Below are 15383 nucleotides of genomic sequence, written 5' to 3' on the forward strand. Positions count from 1 at the left end.
ATGGATGAAACACAACACCTTCTGACCTGCAGTTTAATTAAGCAGGTTAAGAAATCGGTCTTTGTTTCATCATATATAAAGAACCATTCTGAGAAAGGTTTCGGCACGTTTTACAAATGAAGTGACTTACAATATCAGCCTAACGTGAAACGCTTTTACATACCCTTATCCCACCTACTGTTGATATTCCAGAGGAAGACAAGAAATGAAATGAAATAAATAAATGGGTGTAAGCAGGAAACACTGAGTATACAACAAAAACCAATGAGAAGGCGAGTTGCTGTGGTTGTTCCCGTCCTCTAACTCAGAGACTCGAGCAATGGCTGACGGAAATACCTTTATAAAGGAGCAAACTTACCTTTGAAAGTATAAATGTGTTGCTAAGAACAGAAAACAATTCCAGCAAGAATACACCGTTTAGCACATTTAATCACACGGACATTACACATACGTCCCAAAACCGACAAACAAACAGCAGTCCACAGTCAGGAGATTTTTCTCTCCAGGAGTGTTTTTACCATGATGGGATCAGCTCGGCCCTTCATTTCTTTCTGAACCAGGCCGATGAGTTTGTTGAGCACTCTTTTATTTCCTTTTTTGATTGCTGCAACCTAAAAATAAAAAAAATAAATAAATAAGAGGAATCTGTTTAAGGCCGCAAGCAGAAGAAGCGGTGTTGTCTATTAACTAGCCCATAGGTAATGTAACCAGCGTCTTTTGTAATGTCGTCAGGTTGGTATTTCAAAAACAGGGCAACCAAATACGGCTGATGCAAAAGAATGCAGGCCAAAGGTCTCCTCTTGCATTATTCATTATGCCGTGTAAGCCAGTGGCAGCAGGCAAAACCTCTTTCCACTCCCTCATCTCCTATTCTTTAGAGGACAGTCATAGTACTGGACATTAAATAAATTAAATACTCAAAGCTACCAATACAAAGGTGGGGATGTGGAGATAATTTATTCATAGATATTCAAGTCTCATGAGCACAGAGCAGCAGAAAAGACCTTTGATAATGGAGGTGAGGAGATCCGAGGGCAGCAGGTGACACCTCAGCGCCACACTGGAACCAATCCTTCCACCAACCTCCAAGTTTTCCCTGTAAGTTGGAGGCCTGGATGCAGGTTAACGTCATGCCCAGGATGAAGCCATTGCAGGTTAAGGGCCTTGCCCAAGGGCCCAAAGGAGTGGAGTCACTTCTGGCATTTACGGGATTTGAACCAACGACCTTCCGATTGCTGGCACTGATCCCCAGCCTCAGAGTCACCACTTTCTTGTTTAGCTTGGGGAAATTAATATTCATCCATTCAGAAATACAAGACAAGACATTGGGCCAAAGAGTCCAGAGCATCAGGGTTATCGATACTCACAATACCCTAAACTAAGAGAGGGAAGAAAATGGAGCAAAGTAATAAACATTTAAAATGTTTTTGTTTGATTTATATTTTCATTAAATTGAATTGATTTTTTTTTTTTATAGACCGATTAACAAATCAACTGCAACCTTGTGTTTCTCCAAATAGTTCAACAGGAAATCCAAGTGAACTCGCTTAAGTGGGAAGGTGAAACAACACAAGTCGGAGCTCCGAAAACTCCAGTGGCATGTGAACGCAGCATTACGATGGGGTGTCACGTCAAGGGGTCTGGAAGGAGAAAAAACAGGCCACATGATCTGTACTACATTGGCCACACTGAGGCCTGTCTAATATGGATTATGAGTTCTGTATTTGGGGACGGTGGGATGACTTGCCACCAAAACACTTCTAATTCTCTCACCTTCTTACCCAAACAATAAACGAGTGGGCTTTTTCACTCTATGCAGAAACCTTTTGACACATTCTGGATAGCATCACATTTATTAGTATTAGGGGTCACCCATAAAATACACTAGGGCCAAATATGATGGCAGGCCTGGTTCAAACAGGTCACTTAGGGTACACTAACTAAGCAAATTCTTAAGACCACTATATTAATACTCTTCAGGGTCTCCCTTTGCTCTGAAAATAGCCACAGTTCTTCGAGACATGGACCCCCAAAACATGTTGGAAACACTCCTTTAAGACTCTGGTCCATGATGACATGACGGCATCACAAGATTTCTTCAGATTTGTCAATCTTCTGTTTGACCACATTCCAGTGATGTTCTATTGGAGTCAGATCTGGTAACTGGGAAAGCCACCGACGAATAGTGAACTCCATTGTTTTATTGGTCATGAAACCAGGTTTGCTTTGTGACACGTGTGGTGGACGGGACGCCCCTTCGCTATATATTCAGGGGTAGCAACCATGGACTGTGCAATACCTCCCCCTGGACGCCCCCCTTGGTTGGAGAGGTGCCTTGGTTTCCTGCAGGGCTCCATGGGAATTGGAGTTGGGTGCAGCCCTGTTGGGTCCCACAGGCGCTGCCAGGGGGTGCTGCAGCTGGGACTCCTGAGCCCGTATGGGCAGCGTATTCACCACACCCGGATTGGAAAATAACAAAATCAAAATTTCTGCAGGGGATATAAGCCTACTGTACCTTTACAATAGACTAGCTGTCCCCCTCAGCTCCACCCACATAGCAGTGAAACAAGACAAACTTTAAAAAAAATGTAATTCTGGCCTTGCAGAAGGTAGGTACGCTCCAACGCCAAATGCTGGCACTGTATCTGATCGTGTTCAGCTCTGACTGGAGGGCGCCCCTCGCGTGGGGAGAAGAGCACGTGGCCGTGATGTCTCTGCCAATCAGCAGGTACCCTCTGAAACACACGGAGCTCTGATCTCTCTCTCAAAAACGTCAAACGTTACTCCTTAACAATCTCCAGTTGATAATGTCTGCTGAACAAACAGGTATCGCTAGCTAAGAGGAGGTTAGGTACACTCCAACCCATGGCGAGAGGTAGACTGACTCGAACGGAGGCTGGCGGGTGAGTGAAGAGGGCCCTGCCCGCCTCCGCACTCCTGAGGTCCCACTTTCCCTTCCCATCGGCCCACTGTGTCTCTCTCAGATTCACGCAGATCTGGTAACTGGGAAAGTCACCGACGAATAGTGAACTCCATTGTTTCACTGGTCATGAAACCAGGTTTGCTTTGTGACATGTGTGGTGAACGGGACACCCCTTTGCTATATACAGTAATCCCTCGCTATATCGCGCTTCGACTTTTGAGGCTTCACTCTATCGCGGATTTTATATGAAAGCATAACTAAATATATAACTCGGATTTTTCGCTGCTTCGTGGGTTCTGCGGACAATGTGTCTTTTTACTTCCTGTACATGCTTCCTCAGTTGGTTTGCCCAGTTGATTTCATACAAGGGACGCTATTGGCGGATGACTGAGAAGCTAACCAATCAGAGCACGCAGTTAAGTTCTCCTGACTGAGAAGCTAACCAATCAGAGCACGCAGTTAAGTTCCTGCGTGCTGAATGCAGTGTTAACCAGGAAGTCTCGTGTCGCTCATTCAGCATCAATGTGTTTCTCTGTGTAAAGAGTTGTGCTCTTTTGTGTTTATCTTTGTGCATAGTCAAGCCCTTCATTATGGCTCCAAAACGATCTGCTACTGCTTCAGGGGCCGTGCCCAAGCGCAAACGGAAGATGTTAACGATTGCCGAAAAGGTAAACGTTTTGGATTTGTTGAAGGCTACGATTCTTTTTATTTAAAAAGTAGGAAAGGAATATAAGATCTACGGCCGCAGTGTCCTTTTAACCAGGGTGCAAAACAAGTTGTAAGTGGATGTAATAAGGCGGTAGTCTGGATGGAATCTGTTTTAGGGTTTACATTGAAGAACAACGGCGGTGCTACACAATCGCCTGAAGTGGCTACTTTGGAAGAACTGTAACTCTCTCCTTTGTTGTGCAGTAAAATTATTGTTGGTATTGTTGGTGTATCATTGTTGGTGAGTAACCATAATTAATTTTCTACTTACAGTACTTAGTACATGTACGTACGTTTAGTGTCACTGTACACACATTTACTGTATATAATTTTTCTTGTGTCGTACGTATTTATTGCTGGTGGCATGTCTATCGTAATGGCTGTAACATATGCGATATCGGAGACACTCAATATCTTTAAAATAATATTTAGGTTTTACTGTATATAAACAGTGTGTTTATATACATAATTTCAATGAATCTTACCTAATATCTAAGAGAATACAAAGGGATTATGCGGTATAACTCTGCGGGGAATATTTATAAACAGTGTGGGAGAGTTTATAAGGGCTTAAAATATATAAAAATAACCATAGAAACATATGGTTTCTACTTCGCGGATTTTCATCTGTCACGGGGGGTCTGGAACACAACCCCCGCGATCAAGGAGGGATTACTGTATTCAGGGGTAGGAACCATGGACTGTGCAATACCTCCCCCTGGACGTCCCCCTTGGCTGGAGCGGTGCCTCGGTTTCCTCTAGGGCTCCATGGGAATTGGAGTTGGGTGCAGCCCTGTTGGGTCCCACAGGCGCTGCCAGGGGGTGCTGCAGCTGGGACTCCTGAGCCCGTATGGGCAGCGTATTCGCCGGAACTCGGCAGTCAACCACCTGAAGCACTTCCAGATGGACTATAAAAGGGGCCAGCAGCCACCACTCAATGGCCAGAGTCGGGAGGAGAAGGAGGATGAAGCTTGACGGAGTAGTGATGGTAAAAAGGAAGAGTGTTTTGTGTTGGTGTTTTGGTCTTTGGTGTTCTCCAACCCCATTAAGCATTATAAGAGGAAAAAGTATTAAACAAAGGAGTACCAATAACTGCGGCACACCTATATCTGTTTTATGATAATTCCTTTTCCGTTTGAATTATTTTACTTCAATCAAAGGTTTGTTTTTCATTAATATTTTGAATGAAAGATCGAGAAGATAAACAATAAAGATATTTTCAATAAACATATTAGTGGAGGGCAGTATATACCATGAGAGTGCTTGGTTTTTTTGTAATGTTCAATAGTGTTTTATATTTTAAAGAACTCCGCCTGCTTTAGATGCAGCTCATAAAACACTATAAGTTCTATCAGCTACTACAGACTTCCCATGTGACCATTTTGTTGCTTCTGTCGGAACAGGTTGTGTATATAAATTAACATATTTATGACATACCTGCAAGAAACTGCAGCTGTCGGCACATTACCCACATAATACTATAAGCTACAACAGGGACCTGCTCAGCATTTCAACTTTAGCCCGGACAGACTCAGTTTTCTTGGTGAACTGAAAGTTAAATGTTATGTAATCTGCAATGAAGCTGTAACGGCAGAAATAGATGTGTTATGTGGGGTGGGCCTGGAACTCATTCTGTATTTCCGCTGCTCTCCCTCCCCTGGTTGGACTGCAGAACTCGACGGTGTTACGGATGGGCTCAGGGCTGAACGAATAGACTGTATTGATCTATTACAAACTCCTAAAATGTTTGAAACCTACTGTTTGGTGAGAATAGTCTTATATGTGCTCATTATTGCTGACATCTTTAACAAATCTGGATAGTTTACCCACATATACAAGTTCAACATTTTACTGTTTGAGACGTGTCTATGGGTGGCAGGACACCATGCTTTTCAAACTAGTTAATAACTTCTTCAATATTTCACGCAGTAGGTCAGAATTCAATGGCTCACTGTAGCATGTTGTGAAAGGAATGACAAAAATCTCCACGCAGGCCTTTTAAAAGCCAAGCAGCATCACAGACCCGTAACGGGCTGTGCAGGTCAATGCATTAACAATTAGATGATAGAGCAAAATCACAGATTTTTTTTTTAAACACCCAAACCTGACTTTCCATTTTAATCTCATTTTATTCTTTTAAAAAACTAAAAAAAGACATCATCCAGATGAATTGTTTTTTAACAATAAAAACAAATAAAATGCTTTAGGATATCACACACATTTCTTGACAGCACTTTTCTGTATAGACAAGCATGTAAAAGAAGTGGCTTTAGAGCTGGAAGTGTTCCCTGAATGCTACTCTGTGGCTGTTCGCATTTGTTAGCATGGGTAAAGGGCAAAAGATGAACTTCCCGATGGGGATCAATAAGTGCAAACCCAAGTTAACAAACAAGGAATAAATAAATAAAATTTGCCTCCTGAAAAAAACGCTTTGGATCGCTGAAGAAAGATTTTGCAAATAAAGCAGAACGTTAATGATTGGAAAATAACAAAATCAAATGTGATGTCTTTAAAAGATTTTTTTACAGGTTTTCTGCGAGGGATATAAGCCTACTGTATCTTTACAATAGACTAGCTGTCCCCCTCAGCTCTGCCCACATAGTAGCGAAACAAGACAAACTTTAAAAATCAATAAAAAAAAAAATAAATGTAATTCTGGCCTTGGAGAAGGTAGGTACGCTCCAACGTCAAATGCTGGCACTGTATCTGATCGTGTTCAGCTCTGACTGGAGGGCGCCCCTCACGTGGGGAGAAGAGCACGTGGCCGTGATGTCTCTGCCAATCAGCAGGTACCCTCTAAAACACACGGAGCTCTGATCTCTCTCTCAAAAACGTCAAACGTTACTCCTTAACAATCTCCAGTTGATAATGTCTGCTGAACAAACAGGTATCGCTAGCTTAGAGGAGGTTAGGTACACTCCAACCCGTGGCGAGAGGTAGACTGACTCGAACAGAGGCTGGTGGGTGAGTGAAGAGGGCCCTGCCCGCCTCCGCACTTCTGAGGTCTCACTTTCCCCTCCCATCAGCCCACTGTGTCTCTCTCAGATTCACACAAATAAATCGCTACTGAAAGTGAACTATGATACTTAGCGCAATGAAAGTCGCAAAATTAACCAGAATATTTAAACAAATTAAGAAAAAAAACCAATCTAAATCCGTTAAGTAGTGAAAAGCAGACAGATATACATACAGGCAGACATTAGATTTTATTTTTATATATATATATATATATATATATATATATATATATATATATATATGTATATATGTATATATATATATATATATATATATATGTGTTGCATAGTTTTACTGTCAAATAATACAAAGAGTATGCGACACGTGTTTCGCCCTAATTCTGGGCTCATCAGGCGTACACAATCACTGCACTGCACTGTCTCCAAATACTGAGGAGAGGCAAGACACATGACAGCCCGCATGGAGTTTGCTAAAAGACACCTGAAGGACTCTGAGATAGTGAGAAATAAGATTCTCTGGTCTGATGAGACCAAGATAGAACTTTTTGGCCTTAATTCTAAGCGGTATGTGTGGAGACAGCCAGGCACTGCTCATCACTTGTCCAATACAGTCCCACAGTGAAGCATGGCGGTGGCAGCATCATGCTGTGGGGGTGTTTTTTAGCTGCAGGGACAAGACGACTGGTTGCAATCGAGGGAAAGATGAATGCGGCCAAGTACAGGGATATCCTGGACAAAAACCTTCTCCAGAGTGCTAAGGACCTCAGACTGGGCCGAAGGTTTACCTTCCAACAAGACAATGACCCTAAGCACACAGCTAAAATAACGAAGGAGTGGCTTCACAACAACTCTGTGACTGTTCTTGAATGGCCCAGCCAGAGCCATGACTTAAACCAATTGAGCATCTCTGGAGAGACCTAAAAACGGCTGTCCACCAATGTTTACCATCCAACCTGACAGAACTGGAGAGGATCTGCAAGGAGGAATGGCAGAGGATCCCCAAATCCAGGTGTGAAAAACTTGTTGCATCTTTCCCAAGAAGACTCATGGCTGTATTAGCTCAAAAGGGTGCTTTTATTAAATACTTAGCAAAGGGTCTGAATACTTATGACCATGTGATATTTCAGTTTTTCTTTTGTAATAAATCTGCAACAATTTCAAAAATTATTTTTTTTGTCTGTCAATATGGGGTGCTGTGTGTACATTAATGAGGGAACAAATTAATTTAAATGATTTTAGCAAATGGCTGCAATATAACAAAGAGTGAACTATTGAAGGGGGTCTGAATATATATATATACAGAGAGAGAGACAGACAGACATGTATTCCTCTTCCCTGTGGCATGTTACAATGCTGCACCCCACACCAAACACATTCTCTGATAAGGCACTTGTAACATAGATGGAGAGATATTTACTTTACCACTGAAACAGATTGGTGTCTGAGTCTGGTAAAATGACACTGCTATTTGTTACCTACATTTTAGCAGATGTTAGGGTTAGGTTAGGGCTGCAGAGCTGCTCAGTTCTCCCACTCAGCTGTGTGCCTCTGACAGAGATGCTGCAATGAGGTTGATGTAACACTACCTTTAGTTCAAACAGACTTTAGACAAATTTTACAACGGACAGTGGTTTGTTTGATGTTGCCCTTTAAATGAACAACCCACTTCCAATTGACTGAGGAGGCACTACCAGTTTTATACAAGATCTCTTCACTTACCCAGTATGCTACTATCTTGCTACAGTTTGTGCGAGTGGTATGATGGAGATTGGGTATTCACAACAGATTTGTCTGTTCAAGCCAGGGATCTGACAGTTCCTCTCTCACAAGGGCATTTTTGTGAGTTTTGGACATTTACAAGTTTTAAACCCAGCCATGGGGAGATGCAGAAACCAGTGTGTTTCTTTGTGCCAGTTCTATGCCTAGATAAACGAAGGAGGGCTTATGTCAGGAAGGGCATCAGGTGTAAAATTTTGCCAGATCAATATGCGGAAAACAATACTAATTTCCATACTGGATTGATTGAGGCCCGGGTTAACTGGCTGCCACCAGTACTGTTAGGCAACAGGGTGCTAGAGAAGAAGAGAGAGAGACGGCATGTCTAGAGTCAGGAGGAGTGGAGAAAGGGTTTGCAAGTGGAAGGGAGGGTAGGAACTTTGAATGTTGGCAGTATGACTGGTAAAGGGAGAGACTTAGCTGAAATGATGGAGAGAAGGAAGGCTGATATATTGTGCATGCAAGATACTAGTTGGAAGGGAAGGCCAGGTGTATTGGAGTCGAGTTCAAATTATTCTACCATGGTGTGAAAGTGAGGAGGAAATGGGTAAGGGTCATCCTGAAGGAAAAGTATTTCAAGAGGGTTTAGGAGGTGAAAAGAGTGTTGGACTGAGTGATGAAAATGAAGCTGGAAATTGAAGGTGTGATGATGAATGTGGATGGGGCATACTCCGCGCATGTTATGGTGTTTGATGGATGAGAAAGAAGATTTCTGGAGATAGTTGAATGAAGTGGTGGAGAGTGTACTCAAGGGAGAAAAACTGGTGAATGAGGTGGATCTCAATAGACATGTTGCTGAAGGAAAAAAAGGGGAGGAGGAGGAGGAGGTGATGGGTAGGTATGGTATCAAGGAGAGAAATGCAGAAGGTCAGATGATAGTGGATTATGCGAGAAGGATGGACACAGCTGTGATAAATATGTATTTTAAGAAGAGGGAAGAATGCAGGGTGATGTAAAAGGGTGGAGGAAGATGTACACAGGTGGATTATAACCTGTCGGAGAGTCAAACTGAAGGAGACTGGAGACTGCAAAGTGGTGGAAGGGGAAAGCGTAGTTAGACAGCGTAGTATTGTGGTCTGTAGGATGACGTTGGAGATCAAGAAGAGGTGGAGAGTGAGGGCAGAGCTAAGTGTCAAATAATAGAAGTTGAAAAGGGAAGCCTCAAAGTGGAGTTCGTTTAGGAAGTAAGACAGACACTGGGTGGCATTGAAGAGTTACCAGACAGCTGGGCAACTACAGCAGAAGTAGTAAGGGAAACAGCCAGAAGGGTGCTTGGTATGACATCTGGACAGTGGAAGGAGGACAAGGAAACCTGGTGGTGAAATGGGGAAGTACAGGAGGGTATATAGTGAAAGTACAAGAGGATAACGCATAAGGTGAAGAGAGAGACGATGAGGAGCTGTATGAAAGGTTGGACAATAAGGAGGTAGAAAAGGACCTGTACTAATTGGCTAGGCAGAGGGCCTGAGCTGGGAAAGATGAGCAGCAGGTCAAGGTGATGATAATGATGGAAACATAAGTGAGGAGAGTGTGTTGAGCAGATGGAAAGAGTTCTTTGAGAGGTTGATACAGTAAATAAAGAGAACGAGAGAGAGAGAAGGTTGAATGATGTGGAAATAGTGAACCAGTAAGTGCAATGGATTAGGAAGGAGGAAGTAAGGACAGCTATGAAGAGGATGAGGAAGGGAAGGCTCTTGGTCCACATGACATACCTGTGGAAGCACAAAGGTGTTCAGAAGAGATGGCAGTGGAGTTTTTAACCAGATCATTTAATTCAGTCTTAGAAAGTGAAAGGATGTCTGAGGAGTGGAGAAGAAGTGTACTGGTGCCGATTTTTAAGAGTAAGGGGAATGTGCAGAGCTGTAGTACCTACAGAGGGTTAAAAATGATCAGCCACAGCATGAAGTTATGACTAAGATTAGTGGAAGCTTGGTTAAGAAGGTAGGTGAGGATCAGAGAGCAGCAGTATGATGCCCTGGCAGGAAAGAGCAGTACAGATATGATGTTAGCTCTGAGAGTGTTGATGGAGAACAATAGAAAAGTGCAGAAGGAGTTGCATTGCATCCTTATGGACCTGGAGAAGGCATATGACATGGTGCTGAGAGAGGAGTTGTTGTATTGTATGAGGAAGTCGAGAGTGGCAGAGAAATATGCAAGAGTGGTACAGGATATGTATGATGGAAGTGTGACAGAGGTGAGGTCTGAGGTAGGAGTGACAGTGTGGAGGTGGTATTACATCAGGGATCAGCTCTGCGCCGTTTCTTATTTGCAATGGTGATGGGCAGGCTGATAGAGGAGACTAGACAGAGGTCCCCGTGGACTATGATGTTTACAAATGACATAGTGATCTGTAGCAAGAGTAGGTAGCAGGTTGAGGAGACCCTGGAGTGGTGGAGATACGCTCTTGAGAGAAGAGGAATGAAGATCAGTAAAACCAAGACAGAATACATGTGTGTTAACGAGAGGGAGGTCAGAGGAATAGTGAGGATGCAGGGAGTAGAGATGGCAAAAATGGAGGAGTTTAAATACTTGGGATCAGCAGTACAAAGTAACTGGGAGTGTGAAAAAAGAGGTGAAGAAGAGAGTGCAGGAAGGGTGGAGAAGAGTGTCAGGAGTGATTTGTGACAGATGGGTATCAGCAAGAATGAAAGGGACGGTCTACAAAACAGTAGTGAGTCCAGCTTTGTTATATGGGTTGGAGACGGTGGCACTGACCAGAAAGCAGGAGACAGAGCTGGAGGTGACAAAGCTGGAGGTGGCAGAGTTAAAGATACTAAGATTTGCACTGGGTGTGACGAGGATGGACAGGATTAGAAATGAGTACATTAGAGGGTCAGCTCAAGTTGGACGATTGGGAGACAAAGTCAGAGAGGTGAGATTGTGTTGGTCTGGACATGTGCAGAGGACAGATGCTGGATCTATTGCGAAAAGGATGCTAAGTATGGAGCTGCCGGGCAACAGGAAAAGAGGAAGCCTAAGAGAAGGTTTATGGATGTGGTGAGAGAGGACATGCAGGTGATGGGTGTGACAGAATAAGATGCAGGGAACAGGAATGTATGGAAACAGATGATCTGTGGTGACGACATAAACCTCGCCTGGACTGAGGAACTTTTAAGAGGTCTCGCACCCCTTTTCACAATATTCTCAATAACTATGCAAAAATGAGGCAAGGTGAGACTATTTAATAGGGATGAGAATTGCTATAAATCCCATAATACAATATTATTCAGATATAGGGGTTACAACACATATTGTTTTGTTTTAAATGTTTTAAGTATTTAAATTCAAACGTAACCTCTTTTCATTTGAACAAAATTAATATTTACAGTATATCATGTTCCTATAGACAAAAAATTGTAAATCTATTACACCTAATAAGAAAAACCATAGAGTCAATTACAGTGATCCCTCGCTATATCGCGCTTCGACTTTCGTGGCTTCACTCCATCGCGGATTTTAAATGTAAGCATATCTAAATATATTTCACAGATTTTTTGCTGGTTCGCGGATTTCTGCGGACAATGGGTCTTTTAATTTATAGTACATGCTTCCTCAGTTGGTTTGCCCAGTTGATTTCATACAAGGGACGCTATTGGCGGATGGCTGAGAAGCTACCCAATCAGAGCATGTATTACATATTAAATAAAACTCCTCAATGATATACGATATGCTTCCCGCGGGGTGCTTCGCACACTTTAAAGCTCTAACAGCCCGTATTGATTTTTCATTGTTTGCTTTTCTCTGTCTCTCACACTCTCTCTGAAATTTTCTGCTCCTGACGGCGGGGGTGTGAGCAGAGGGGCTGTTTGCTTAGAAGATACGAACGCTCCTCTAAAAAATGCTGAAAGGCTACCTTCACATTGATCCCTTCATTGCTGCCGCTTTATCGCGGTGCTTGCATACTTAAAAGCCCAACAGCCCTATTGATTTTTGATTGTTTACTTTACTCTCTCTCTCTGACATTCTTCGCTCCTGACGCGCACCTTGAAGAGGAAGATATGTTTGCATTCTTTTAATTGTGAGAAAGAACTGTTATCTCTGTCTTGTCATGGAGCACAGTTTAAACTTTTGACTAAAGGGTGTTATTTCATGTCTAGAGGACTCTAGTAATGTTAAAAAACGTATTTAGAAGGTCGTAAACAGGTTTTCAATGCTCTAACTGCGAAAATATTAGATTTATAAATAAAGAATCCTACTTCGTGGAAATTCATTTATCTGTCTGGAGCAGATTAACCGTGATAAACGAGGGTTTACTGTATAACTGCGGAGAATATTTATAAACAGTGTGGGAGAGTTTCTAAGGGCTTAAAATATATAAAAATAATCATACAAACATATGGTTTCTACTTCGCGGATTTTCACCTGGAATGCAACCCCCGTGATCGAGGAGTGATTACTGTATTTCTACTTAAATATTTTTTTAGAGGAAAGTTAAATATCTCATAAGTCTCCGTGGTAAAATGGTGATACGCAGCTACTGTCTACAACATACACATACACGTCTCCCTTGATTCAATTAAGCTCTAGGTCAGTCCCTATGAAATTATTCCATATACAATTGCAGTAGTGCTGCAATTTTAATATCCCTGTCTATTACATTATTAAATCTATACAATTTTATGCCTGTTTGCATAAAAAAGTAGTTTGTAAATTGCAATAAAAAAAATCAGTTGTCTAGCTGTCAGTAGCCTTCATCTCTCTATTATAATAAAAAAAATCTTGGGAGACGAGACTTTTAATCCTGCGACGGATGAGACGTGATCTTTTGAAGAGAGACACTTTCACATCCCACAAGACAAGACTTTCTGTCAAGAGATTTAACCAGGCCCGGGGCTGGAAATAAAAGACAAAGAGTAGATGACAAAGTAGAATGTCGTAAAGAATTCAAAAACAGCGCGATACACATGCAGAGCAGGTTAGAGATAATGAAAGTACGACAAATGAAAAGTCTCAAAAAAATGATAGTAAAGATCGCATTAGCGCAAACAAATGGAAATTATTAGTCGGTGAAATAATGGAACAGCGGAGAGAGATCTTTGGATTTAACCTTTAAGTCGGAGACTTGTAGATCGTCTAATTCGCATTGCCAACACGGAAAAGTAGTGTTTCTTCCCAATGAAGTGGAGTATTCGCGAGAATTAAAAGATTGGTTGTTTGTTGAAAGTGAAATCCCGTGAGGGAAAATTTCAAGCCCCATGAGACAAGACTTTATGCAAAGAGATTTGGAAAAGTCCTGCCCAGATCTAAAACATTTTCAACCACTCACACAGTTCAATCATTTCTCATTTGTGTGAATGCTATTGTCAGACACATTTTGTGTTGAGAGAAAGAAACGATATTCACTCATGGGCAGTTACACAGTTGCACTGTCATGATGTAATTCCAAACATGGAATCAAACTTCAATGCAATACTGACGAAAAAGTAAAAGTGAAAAGAGATCAAATATATGCACATAGGTGATATGACAGAAGTATGTAGATATTGTTTGGCTTTAAACTTTAAGTCCAAGACTTGTAGATCGACTAATTCGTGTTGCCATCAGAGAAAAGTAGTCTCTCTTTCCAATGAAGAGGCCTATCCGCGAGAATTAAAAGTTTTGTTGGTTGCGAGCAGCAGAGACGCAAAGTTGCTGGTGTGTAGCACAGCCAGGTGGTTTGGCGAGTGAAGTGAGCAGGGGGCAAAGCCCCCTAGTACTTAATAATAATAAGAAGAAACTGATGTCACTGATCACAACCTGCAGTCCTATGCAGCACATTATTGCCAGGCCTGTGCATGTGTGTGTGCTCTGGTATGGGCTGAGCCTTGTCTAGGGTTGGCACTAATCTTGCGCCCACTGCTGCCGGATAAACAATCATCGTGGCCATAAACTAAATAGATGAATTAGAAAATGGACAGAAAGATTGCAGAAGGTTTCATTTGATAAATATATGGAATATTAAAGAATAACTTTGTTTACAGAGCTGTCATAAATGCCTTTGTCTTGGTTTATGCCACTGAATGACTCAGCTTTAAAGTACATTTTGCCATTCCAGATTTACACTGGAACACTAAAATGCATTTTAAATGCATTGGGCCTGATTTGCAAAAAGGTGTGAACAAACATTTACCAAACAGTATAGGTGAATCTTGCCCATAGTCACTTTACGAAATGAAAATCGTCAGAAAATCAGGGATGAGCACCTTTTGCGGGAAAAAAGAAAAATAAATTCTGGGAGAATTGTACCCACCTCCTCCAGATGACCATCTAGGACATTCTGACAAATTTCTTCAAGGATCTTCTCGTTCTGCACTAGGCCCAGGTCTTGTTCCTTCACAATCTGCTGGGGGCTCTTGTCACATTCCTTCCACATTAACAGAAAAACCTATGACATACAAAAGGGACAATAATGGAGCTATTAATTTACTATTATTATTTAGGAAGCCCATACTTAATGGAATTTCAGCTCAGGTCACGTGGTATTTCTGATATACACTGATATGACGTTGGCTCTGGTGATAGCCAACACTTTGATGATGAGAAAGGAGTCAAAGTAAGAAGTGAGTTACTGAAGGACATAAAGCTAGAATATAGCTATGACATGGTGGTGGCTTCTAGTGTGCTAGAACATTTATTGAGGTCATCTGAAATTCTGCGGAGAGAGTGTCAACCTCGTCAAGAGGTTTTTTTTTTTTTACCTCAGCAGTGACATTCATGTCTCCGGTGACTCTTCCTATGAAGTCAGTAGACGGAATGGGAGAGCATGGGGGGGGGGTCATGAGGTGACTGGAAAGGGGTGTGTGGCACGCCTGATATCTCTGCAAAAGGACGAAGGTCCAAGTCTTTAGAGTCCTGGACGCTATCCAGTGACCTGAGACGAAGACTGGACTCCTCTGTTTCTTCGTAGAATCCTTGGGTACTGCTGGTTTGACGTTGTATTCCGTGCACATGGAATCCCAAATGAGGCACATTACCTGCATTGTGAGGGAGCATCAGTTACAGCACTACAGCCATTTGGC

At 42.1% G+C, this 15383-nt stretch overlaps 1 protein-coding gene across 2 annotated transcripts in view; it reads right to left on the minus strand.

The window, feature by feature from the left end:
• Window positions 1–411: 411 nt before the first annotated feature.
• Window positions 412–15383, minus strand: part of gatb (glutamyl-tRNA(Gln) amidotransferase, subunit B) — a 212138-nt gene continuing 197166 nt past the window's right edge. For both annotated transcript variants that reach the window (XM_039750253.1, XM_039750254.1), the window contains exons 12-13: window positions 14615–14749; window positions 412–611 (exon numbers count right to left, since the gene is read on the minus strand). In XM_039750253.1, the coding sequence (XP_039606187.1) occupies window positions 486–611; window positions 14615–14749 (261 nt within the window). In that variant the 3' untranslated portion in view covers window positions 412–485. The remainder of the gene's footprint in view (window positions 612–14614; window positions 14750–15383) is intronic.

This window comes from Polypterus senegalus, chromosome 4, assembly GCF_016835505.1.
Source record: "Polypterus senegalus isolate Bchr_013 chromosome 4, ASM1683550v1, whole genome shotgun sequence".
In the NCBI taxonomy this organism is placed as follows: domain Eukaryota; kingdom Metazoa; phylum Chordata; class Cladistia; order Polypteriformes; family Polypteridae; genus Polypterus; species Polypterus senegalus.